The sequence below is a fragment of the Halictus rubicundus genome, chromosome 2 (assembly GCF_050948215.1).
Source record: "Halictus rubicundus isolate RS-2024b chromosome 2, iyHalRubi1_principal, whole genome shotgun sequence".
In the NCBI taxonomy this organism is placed as follows: domain Eukaryota; kingdom Metazoa; phylum Arthropoda; class Insecta; order Hymenoptera; family Halictidae; genus Halictus; species Halictus rubicundus.
Window position 1 is genome coordinate 28308875 of NC_135150.1, and position 11394 is coordinate 28320268.

Here is an 11394-nt window from a genome sequence, read left to right on the forward strand (position 1 = left end):
CCTTTAATTCTACTATTTCATTTTGTTCTGGTCCCGGCACTCCTGCTATATCTGTTTCAGTTACAGATTTATTTTCCATGTGATCTACCATTACTTTTATTCTTGGCTCTAGTATATCTGATTTATTGTTATCAGATTTCATCCTCTTTAATACATCTGATTTTTCATTATCAGATTTATTTAAACCACACTGTATATCTACTGATTTCGGCACCTCTCGAGATGCATCAGTTTCACATTCCATATTTATTTTCTTTATTACAGGCCGAGATTTTAAGTAATTAATTTCGTCAATGATCACATCCCTTACTATTTCAAATTTCCCATTTTCTACGTTCCATACTTTATAACCATTTGGTACAAATCCTACCAGTATACACTTGTAAGATTTTTCATCAAATTTCGATTTCCTAACTTTATTATGGACGTATACTGTTGAACCAAAAACCCTTAAATATTTTAATTTGGGCTTCTTAGTATGCCACAATTCAAATGGGGTTTTATCTACACTTAAAGCTTTCGACGGGGTTAAATTAATTAAATATGTAGCAGTTAAAACTGCTTCTCCCCAAAATTCTTTTCCTAAACCTGCACCGTTTACCATTGCACGTGCTTTTTCGGTTATCGTTCTATTCATGCGTTCTGCAACGCCATTTAATTGCGGAGTCCGCGGGACCGTCAAATGATAGCTTATTCCTCTTTGTATGCAATAATCTTTCATTTCATTCGATAAGTATTCTCTGCCATTATCACAATATAGATTGACAGTTTTTAAGTTAAAACGCGCTTCACTTTTTGCAATGAAGTCTTTAAACACTGTGAAAACCTCTGATTTGTTTTCAAGCAAATATGTTACGCAGTAATGCGTATACTCATCAATGAATGTAATGAAATATCTTTTATCATTAATCGTAGAAGGAGTGATCGGGCCACAAACATCTGTGTGAACTATAAACAATGGTTGCCTGATGTGACTCTTATCCTTTGCCTTTTCAAATGGTAATTGTGCTTGTTTCCCATTAATACAAGCTTCACAAAGATAATCGTCTGGAATTATTTTTTTTTTCGAGATAAGTCACATCTTCTACCATTTGTCTATTTTTCAATTGTAAAAATTTTGTTTTTCCAATATGCCCTAAACGCTTATGCCATAGTTCATAATTATTAATTATTCTCCTAGGCATATAAGAGTTCAATAAATTTACTCTTTTCTTTGTAATTCCAAAAACCATAGATACCAAATTATTTAAAGGTTTACCATACATTACCATTTTTCCGTCTTTAATAATCTGAACACCTCTCTCGTTGAAATTAATACTCATTCCTTTCTGCTGCAATCTGCTGACTGATAATAAATTATACGGCACGTCAGGGCAGTACAGCACATCTCCAAGCACGCCTTCAATGCCCATGTTGCTGGTTACAGGTATTTGTCCCTTCTTTGTGGCCGTGATATACTGTCCATTCTTAGCAGTCAAAATCTTCATAGGTGGGTCTAACTGGATCGCGTGTGAGAATACACTGTCATCGTTTACGATATGATCCGATGCACCGGAGTCGAGGATAAATGTTAATTTTTCACTTTTCGCAACTTTATAGTTTCCGGTCATAAAAGCGTAGCCAGAGACATTTTCATTCGGCACTGCTTGAGCCGTTTGAATACTGTGTAAATTTTGATTATTGCTGCTTTGTTCTTTTTTATATTGAAGCCTCTTTTTAAAATGGTAGCAATCTTTAATCATATGTCCCTTTCTTCCACACTGGTGACATTTTCCAGCAAATGATGATTTGTTGAGTTTAAATCCATTTCCTCTTCTGTAGTGTCCTTTGTGGTTTCCTCTTCTAGATTGATTTCCAAAATTGCTCGGTCGTTGATTTCCTCTTTCCATCCTTTGTACTTGCAGCACTTTTGCACTGTTGTCTACTTTTTCACTTTTGATTTTGGTTTCGTGATCTAAGAGTCTTTTCTTCACAATATCTATGGTAATATTCGCTTCTGTTAACATTGTCTCAATGACAGTCGATACCGTGTCGTAAGCTTCTGGTAAGCTCGATAACAGGATAGAAATTATTTCATTTTCCCTGGCAGGCACACCTGCAGCCGACAAATCTGTTATCAATTCATCGAATACTTCGAAGTGGTCTTTTAGTGAAGTATCACTCTTCATTTTTAATCGTAGCAAGCTCTTTCTGATTGACAATTCTGTAGCCGTACTCTGGCTTTCATAGACGGAATCTAATTTGGTTAGAATAGATTTCGCCGTACTTCCTGGCGTATCGTATTTGAGGTGCGTGTCCGACAAATACTGCACAATCGCACATTTAGCAATACGCTCGGCTTTGGTCCATTCAGCCGTGATTGGATTCGGCGGCAGATCATCAACAACTTTCAGCACATCAAGCTCATACAGAAAATTTCGAATCCTGTGTTTCCACGCATTATATTTGATGCCACTAAACTGGGGAATATTTCTCCTGTCTTTAAATGTGTCCATTGTCACTTATACAAAGTATCTTACACTTAGTCACGAAACAATAAAAAAACTACAAGTCAAACACAATTAAAAAAAAAAATACTTAACAATTACACTAAGTACTTTACACAAAAAACAAAATAAACTAATAACTATATATAGAGTTAATGCAAAACGTGTCCTGGGCCCATAACCTAATGGGATATGGGTATATATATAAAGAAAGCACACTCTTTTGTAGCACACGGAATAGAGATTATATTTCAACAAATTCTCTAATAGCACGTCGTCAGACACGTCTTTACGGTTTGAGAGAAACGTCGCGAATGAAACAAGAAAACGAAACAGAGGAGCAACAGTTCAATATGAACATCAGAGGATCGAGGGTCCCATGCCGGGGACAACATACAATGTATATTAACTGCAGATACAATGTATATCAAAAGCCGATTCAAACGATCCTTCCTTTTAAAGAAATAACAGATTCATTTTGTTCTGTTTATGAAATAAATTCCAACATGCAACTATGGAAAATATTATTTCATAATTTAATAGCTTCTTTGACACATTCGTTGCCGGAGTTTGTGTTTCAAGTCAAGAAAAACGAATTAATTTTATACATATTTTAATTCTGTACAGTGGTACCTAATATTTTTATTTTTTAATAGATAATTGAGGAACACGATTGCACATGGGGATTCTTATTATTCCTAACGAAACGATACTCCTTACAAAATATAGAGTTGAGGAAACAACTAAATTGCGTAAAAGTATACAACATAAGCGACAAACAGAAGAACAAGGAGGAGCTATAGACCGATCTGAAACCAATCGAGTCACCTCCAAATCATGCAAGTGTTATCTTTGCTCGCGGTGATGACAGTGTCGCCATTGTAAGAGAACGCGCAGCTGAGGACATCGTCGGTGTGACCATCGAGCGTTTGCACACAGCAGCCATTTTCAACGGACCATAATCTCGATGTTGTGTCCATGGACGCGGTCAGTAAGTGCTGACCATTCGGACTGAAACATACTGTACACGTTTTCCAATCAGTTTTGTTCATTTCTCAAATGAACTTCATCCTAAGGTGCAAAAATTAGGTTTAAAATCGAATTTCAATTTTGGAACATGGATCAATGTGAGATAGACTGATACAAGAACTATTAAATATCTGGAAACGTTTTAGAATGAGTCACTCACTTGAAATTATTGGACTATATTAGTTAGGGTAACTTATGGATAATGGTATGAAATTGCTGCCGGCATTGAAAAATTTATTAAACTGTCAATGGTTAATTTATTACTTTGAAAAGACTGTTTAGTCATCACTGGTACATAAAATGTTAAAAACTTGGAAACTGATGGATAGAAATTGAGAAAGTTATAAAAAATAATTTTAGGAACACAGCAAAACAGAAAATATATATAAGTTTATATAGAAAACATATAAATAGAAAAAGGGAAAAGAAAAGAACAGAAAAAGGAAGAAATCAATTCATTCTTACATTAATTTTTTATTGTGGATTTTATGCATCTATGACAAAAATTATGTAGTTGCTACGTGAAACAACAGAATGATTAAAAGATTTGAATAATATAACTACTTTCGATCCACTGAAATTATTGAAGAAAAAAAATTCCTAAATGGTTCCATTTTCTTGCAACGGATGCGGAAAATTTCTGTTTTGCATAGAGACCCGCACTCCACTAATTACACAGAGCATCACACCCGTATAAAGTGCACTAATGAAAAAATTAAAAAAAAAAAAAGAGTTCGGTCTATGTGTAATCGTCGTAATTTGAAATGAGAAAATTTTTAAATGAACGTACATTTTTATTAAATGGAGCTATCAAAGAAAGCAGGAAATACAAATCGGTGAATTGAGAGAAAAATCAATAGAAATGTACGTAAGGTAAAAAGAAAGTAGAAAAGGAAAGTAACAGAAAATTGAAAGAAATGAATCAATATTTACAGAGTTTATGTTAAGTCGTGAATATGTATATAATAGTGCAATAGTGTAATAGTAATATATAATAGTGAATATGTATATGTAGTAATGGGAAAAATTCAAAATAAAATCTGTTTTGCAGTGGCTGCGATACGAAACGGAAGAAACTGAGAAGCGGATGTAAATATTTATAAAACGGGATTGTCCCACCTTTGGACACTTCCTCCTTGTGACCCTCCATTACCGCCAACTGCTGGAAATTGCTGGTCACGTCCCACACGCGTGCTGTTGCGTCACTGCTCGCGGTCGCCAACTTTTTCCCGTTGTTGTCAAAGGTCAGGTCCAGGACCTCGTCGTCGTGTCCTCGCAAGGTTGCCAGGCAGGAGTGCATCCTCGTGTCCCAGACTTTCGCTGTCTTGTCCATCGAGGATGACGCGATCAGCGAGCAGTCGAAGTTGTAAACGCAATTGGACAGCTCCGATCGGTGGCCGATCAAAACGCTCACTCGCCTAACAGAATACCAACCATTACAATTTCACAATCTTTTGGCAACAGAAAGTTATAATTCTTAAGTTATAAGTCAGTCGGTTAGTTATAAGTCTTTATAATTTTAACACTAGAACTACCGAGTCCTAAACGTGACTTACACTTATCCCTTTATGATAACAGCAAGATTGAATTTGCTCAGGTTTCATACGATTTTTATGGTAACATGCACTCCAAAGAAGAGATATATTAAAAAATTTCTCGTGAAAACGTTTTCATAGTTTAACTAATCGTGAAAGAAAAAATCATCCACCAGTAATTTTGACTGGTTCGGTAGTTCTAGTGTTAATAAGCTGATAATATTGTGACGATAAGGTGGATCCCTACCTTACGCGATAAACAAATATCTGAAAAAAATGATATTTTATACAGTGTAATGCGATAAGTTTACGGAAAATTATTTCGCAGATTTAAAACAATTCTTTGTGCATTCACCGCCGCGTAAAACACGTATATGTATACAGTTCTCTTATTAAGTTATGTGGAGGTCTAACTACTGCACTCTTTTTTGTTGCTTCTTCTTTCGTTTACTCTTTCCTGTCATAAATGCATAAAATCTGCAGGCTAATTACATAGAAAAAGAAAGTAAATATAGCATGTAAATAAATATATTTCCGAACTAAAAAATTGGACTTTTATTTTTGTTGAATGTTAGGTATCGGAGATAAAATTGATTTTTCCGGAATACTCCGATTAATCCGTTCGGCAATTTGTAATTCTCTTCCACCGTCCCAAGTCGTTTTTAAAATAATTTCCACGTTAATCATGCAACGTTTGTTCTCTTCGTTTACACGCATACGTGATTTATTAACTCTTCCCTTAAAATCGGCTTGATTCGCGCACGGCTCACGGAACAATGACCGTGTTAATAATAATTTACTCGTCGAGCGGAACGTATTGTGAGATTTACATTTCGTGCATGAACGCGTGAATTATCATGGCAATTGTGGCAGATGTCGCTGCTTATAAAGATGAATTGATTGAACAAATTACAAACGAGAAACGTTTTCAATTGGAATAATCTGTGACCTGATATTGTTGAATTATATTTTAAATGCAATTTAAGTGCATTTTAACACGATATAAGTGTATTTAGCTATTTTTGATATAACCGGTGTAAAGAATTGTTTAAAATTAGGAGGAGCAGCGTGTCGTATGAAGAACATTTTAGATAATAATCGTTGGGAAGAAAAATGGAGAAAAACTTCGCAGAGCAAAGGGTTAATTACAAAATGAAAAATCCAGTCGTCCGATCAATAGAAATGTTTAAACGTACGTAAAGGTCCGAACGTCCCAGATACTGACAGTGCCGTCGAAAGAAGCCGTGATTACTTGATTGCCATTGTTATTGAAGCAGAGAGCGATTACATCTGCTGTATGACCCTTCAACATCCCCTCCTCGTTACCTGTCGCATGACAAAGTAGAATATTAATTATGCGGATTCGGTTTGTTGTCGACACACCGATCTAAATTCTCTAATGGCACGAAACACTGTTCGTTGTCCCTAAACCTCAGATTTTATGCATTCACACAGGGCTATTTTGAAATTTCAGTTTCACTTGCATTTTCTTCGATTTAGATATTTTTAAGCCAATTTTTAAGAATTTTAGATGTTTTTAAGCCGTTTTGAAGCAATTCTTTTAAGCCTCTTGGATAAATGTTTACCGTCCGACGAGTACTTTTAACGGCTTAGTCCGGTAGCACGTCATTTGCTTCATGATGATTAAAGGTATAGGGAAGATCAAAGAACTAACTAATGGGCTGTGCATATAATATGTTGAAGCAAAGTCAAAATTTTGGAGGGTATAAAAACAGAAGTGTTTCTTAATCAAACGTAGATCAATGGGCGCAACTGAAATCTTATTAACCCTTTGCACTCGGCGCTGTTTTCAATTTAAAACGAAACTTTTTCTTCCGTCTTACAATATTTTCATTTTATTCATACGAAACTGATCCAATTTCTACATATAATATTGAAATGTTCAGTGATCTATTAGATACAAATTTTGTAACGTAACAAATATTTTGCAATATTTTAGTGATGCTTCAGAGTCACCAATCGAGTGCAAAGGGTTCATTTATAAGCTTGCCATTTTAAACTACCAGTTTCCGAATAAATGTAGCAAGTGTGATGCGATTTGTTCTTTCACGAGATCACCAATCGATTTGAATACCTGTTGTCAGATGAAAAATTCTGGACGTCCCGTCCAATGAGCAGGTGGCAAGCTTGTTTTGCGTGGGTGAGAATTTCGCGACAACGACTTGAGCATCGTGACCCCGCATTTTGGTCAAACAATGTCCTGTCTGCGCGCACCAAACCCTCGCGGTTTTATCGAAAGAGCCGGTTGCAATTTTGTCCCTGCGAAAAACAGATATTAAAATCTCGTTCATGAAATTCTTCAAAAAATTACTTAACAATGAATGCACAAAATAAAAATCAATGTTGAAAAGACTACTCAAACATATTTAGAAATGTATATTTCCAAAGTATATCTCTACTTTTTAACTGACTTAAAATTTTCCTGGATTATGGACAATTCCCAAAAAAGATTTCAATGTGAGAAATGCGAAAGAATAAATTTTTCCGTACCTACAAGAAACATTTGTGTTTCTTATTTTGCTATTTTACATAATTCTGAAGGCCACCCCGTATATGTTTCAGCGTGGATAGAAAGAGTTATGCGTTTAGGGGTATTTCATCGGCAAAGAGTGTACGAGGAACGCGTTTCCGGTCGACGACGACATAAATGGACAGTAAGGGGTATGGTTAAACGAGACGTACGAAGCTGGGTTGTTGAAGGACACGGCGTAGACCACATTCTTATGGCCTTCGAGAGTAAGATGCTCCGCTCCACTGTCAATGTCCCAAACTTTACACGTTCGGTCGTAGCTGCCCGTGAGACATCTGTCAAACAATTTAATTTACCGTTTACCCTCAACCAGCAACAACAAATTTCCCTATCTTTTCCCGATCTCTTTTCACATTTTCTTCACTGGAATTGACTGACGTTTAATCGTGTGTTAAATAAATACAAGATTGGTTCGGAGGCACTCGTAATTACTATTATCATTGATAGTCAATATTAAAATATTTTCGTCAATTTTGAGGATTTATTTGAACGATCGAGTCAGATTTTTCACATCAAGGTAATCCAATCTTTGTCCAATTTTCGAAACCCAGTTCAGCCTGAAATTGAGTACTTTATGCCGAAGATTAATCTGGAATGTTCACTTAATATTGATAGCAACTACTTCCTCCGTCTTCTTTCATTTCCCAAGTCTATTATAGGTAGCGAACATTCAGCCGCGTTTATCGATCTACGAACAGATTTATTTAAAGACCTTAACAATCCAATTATATTCCGAATCGGAGAAGCATTTTGGACGTTTAATCTGATCGCTAGACTGCAGATTTTACGCGTTTATGACAAAGGGGAGACCAGCACAAAGTAGTAAATGCTGTATAATATTTGTTCATAATGCAATTATCAAATCAAATGGTTTAATAGTTCAGTGAATTCTGCTAACATAAAAATGTTGTTTCGGCCTATGAAATGTAGCAATTTTTCATTCTGCAGAAAAGTCCGCAGTCTGTCCTATTCGATCTATAAGCGAGTTGTTTATTTTGTTTAGCGTGCAATGGCTGCGCGGCAACGTAGAATGCAATTTAAATTTAGAACCGTACCACGAACAATCTTAATCGGGAGTACCTTTTACCTAGTTTATCGAACGCGATGTTCGTAAGGGGCAGAAGATGGGTCTGCAAGGTTTTGTATTTGTAGTAGCGCTTCGTGTTCGTGTCGCAAACTTTGGCTTGCAGCTTCTCCAGTGTCTCCACTAACTGCTCCATTACACTTTCGGTTATAACCGGCTCGTCCGCCTTTATGTTCTCTGCTAATGCTCTTATGTCCGTTCTGGAAAACGACACATCCACCCTTTACCTCCCGACGTAATTATACACACGCTCGGAATTATGCAAGACAATCCAACGACCTCTGCCGCTGAAACCAGCGTCTTCGATGGCTTTGAATAATTCACACCTTTTACAAAATAATTCGAATGCCAAACATCGTTGCAGAAAATTAAGCAGACTTTCGATAATCACGTTCAACCCTCAAATTCTTCAAGGTCGCATGAACTTGATTTCGAGTGACTACGTATAGTGTATTATGCCGTTCTTGTCGGTAATTTTGTCTCCCTTCTTTTCTCACATGTCAATTTTCTTTTGTCAATACATTTTAGGCCACCCTTTTAGTTTAAACATTTTTTAAACATCTTTCCGTACTCGTATTATAATGTTAAACTTATTCAGGAGAGTAAACAGATAATTACTGTATATATATATATATGTTCGAATTAATTATTGTTGTTAGAGCAGAAGGCGATTCCAAAATTGAAAATTTCCATTTTCATATTAAAAAATAACTTTCTTGTTAACTACGCATGAGAATTGAAAAGAAGAGTATTTTTATATTTTTAAGATAATTTTCTCCACTGTCATTTCATTCTCCAGAAAAAAGTGCAATTTTTACTTTGAGAATTATTGTCAAGGCAGAAAGAAAAAAATGACAATAAAGAAAATAATCCTTCGACGATATTGGTAAAATCGTGTAGTAACTATTTGGTGAAACGAACATCTCGAAACGAAATATCGAAGGTTCTAATTGTAAATATCTATTAAAGGTGTATAAATATTGTTTAGCTACATAATGACACAATAATAACTACTGAGAACTTTAATGCGTCTAAATAAGCGTAGGATAAAGCTCGAAATGCGTTGAAAAATATTTCAATTGAAAAGAAAATCGGATTTCAATCACTCTACTTTGACAATTCTATAACCAACGATCTCAAAAGGGTTGTTTCGACCCTTTCGTTAGTTCCTGGTGTGAACCCGAGCAAGCAAGGCGCGTCTATTAAAAATAATACAGCGAAAGAACTTGATTACTCAGCCGTGAGGTCTAACAGATCGATTATCTTCGTCTTGACGTCACCGCCCTGCGTGTACTCCAAAGCGAGACCTGTGAAGCAAACAAGATAAGAAAAGAGATGCATCCTGCCGGTCTCGCGTTAATTACGCGAAAAATTCGAATCGGTCCGCGTGATACCCGGCGGGAAGTAACGAAGCAAAAACTTCAGCAGCTTCATGTTGACGATGCAATCACGGCCGGAAGTACAGCGTGTTTTCGGACCGATCGCTACCGGCCCGCTACCGGTCCCCCGAATTTAATTAGAAAACGTAATCGCCGCGAAACGCGCGAACTCCACGATTCGCAGAGGTTGGTTTTATCCGTTGTCAGTACGATGTGCCTCATCCGCCGGTCAGTCCTGTTCAACTGGCAACTGCCTCTGTCGTGTAATTACCGAAACAATCGAATCAACGTGTCGCACGCGTTACCAAGGAGCGCTTGGTCGATTCTCGACCTTCGACCCCGTTGAAAATTCGCGTTTACATCGGGCCACGCGACACCTCAATCACCTCAATTACCTCAATTGTGAACAACCGTTGCTCCAAGGACATCAGCAAGCCCTCGAAAGCCGACAGACTTTGCCTGTGCCATCGATCGGAATTTATCGATTTATCATCGGATTTTCCGACACGATTTCGAATTTTTCTTGAAACCTAAATGAATCTATCGTAAAGTGCATTCTTCCACCTTTCATTTGCGCTCTCGAAGGTTCAAAAATTCCTCCGGAAATACATTTCAATACTAGATTTACGAGACTCGAAATTTGTAATTTTACAATTGTTTATAGTGCAAGGATTACGTGAAGAATTGTTCAATAGATTCGTTTCTTTGAGCACATGTTGCAATTCGGAAGAAAGCACAATGATCAAACATATACAGGGTCATCCGTTTTTAAACGACCAAACGTCAACCAGCTATAGAGGACCCCAAATGAAACAACTTTCACCCCTAACACTTTTTTTTGATTCGGTCTTGATTTTTAGATAATTGCAAAAACCCGTCATTTTTTGCGTTCACTTAAGATTAAATATATTAGGACTGCAATTGTGTATCTTGATGATTTTTCCTTTGTTTGGTTTAAAATAAATAGGGGCATCTTTTTTATTAAGTCAACTTTTTTGTATGACCTTTGGATCTTGGGTTTTTTTTACATGGGGCACGCCGTCGAGACTGAATGAAATAACTTCGAATCAAAAAAAGTGTTAGGGGTGAAAGTTGTTCCATTTGGGGTCCTCTATAGCTGGTTGACGTTTGTCCGTTTAAAAACGGATGACCCTGTATAACAAAATAACAGTTAAGATGACAAAATGTGGGGAAACCTGAACCCTGCCTATTCTGAGCATGGAACCCATATACAAAATTACACTTCTTACAGTTTTTTCAAAAATGGGCTATCCATGGGCACAGACACGCACTCGCCATCTAGCGGTAGAACTTGGAAGTGTGAAATTAA

General features: G+C 36.6%; 1 protein-coding gene across 2 annotated transcripts; it reads right to left on the reverse strand.

Moving 5' to 3' along the window:
* Window positions 1-3174: 3174 nt before the first annotated feature.
* LOC143362925 (uncharacterized) lies at window positions 3175-10140 on the reverse strand. 2 transcript variants are annotated; one of them, XM_076803441.1, is made up of 8 exons: window positions 10080-10134; window positions 9920-9992; window positions 8682-8885; window positions 7754-7876; window positions 7146-7330; window positions 6247-6376; window positions 4635-4933; window positions 3175-3507 (listed from the first exon to the last, which is right to left on the reverse strand). In XM_076803441.1, exons 1-8 carry the CDS (start codon window positions 10117-10119, stop codon window positions 3311-3313), a joined length of 1251 nt encoding a protein of 416 aa, XP_076659556.1. In that variant the 5' UTR covers window positions 10120-10134; the 3' UTR covers window positions 3175-3310. The 2 variants fall into 2 exon arrangements, with proteins under 2 accessions (XP_076659556.1, XP_076659564.1); XM_076803449.1 differs by lacking the exon at window positions 9920-9992 and having other exon boundaries at window positions 10080-10140.
* Window positions 10141-11394: the final 1254 nt, after the last annotated feature.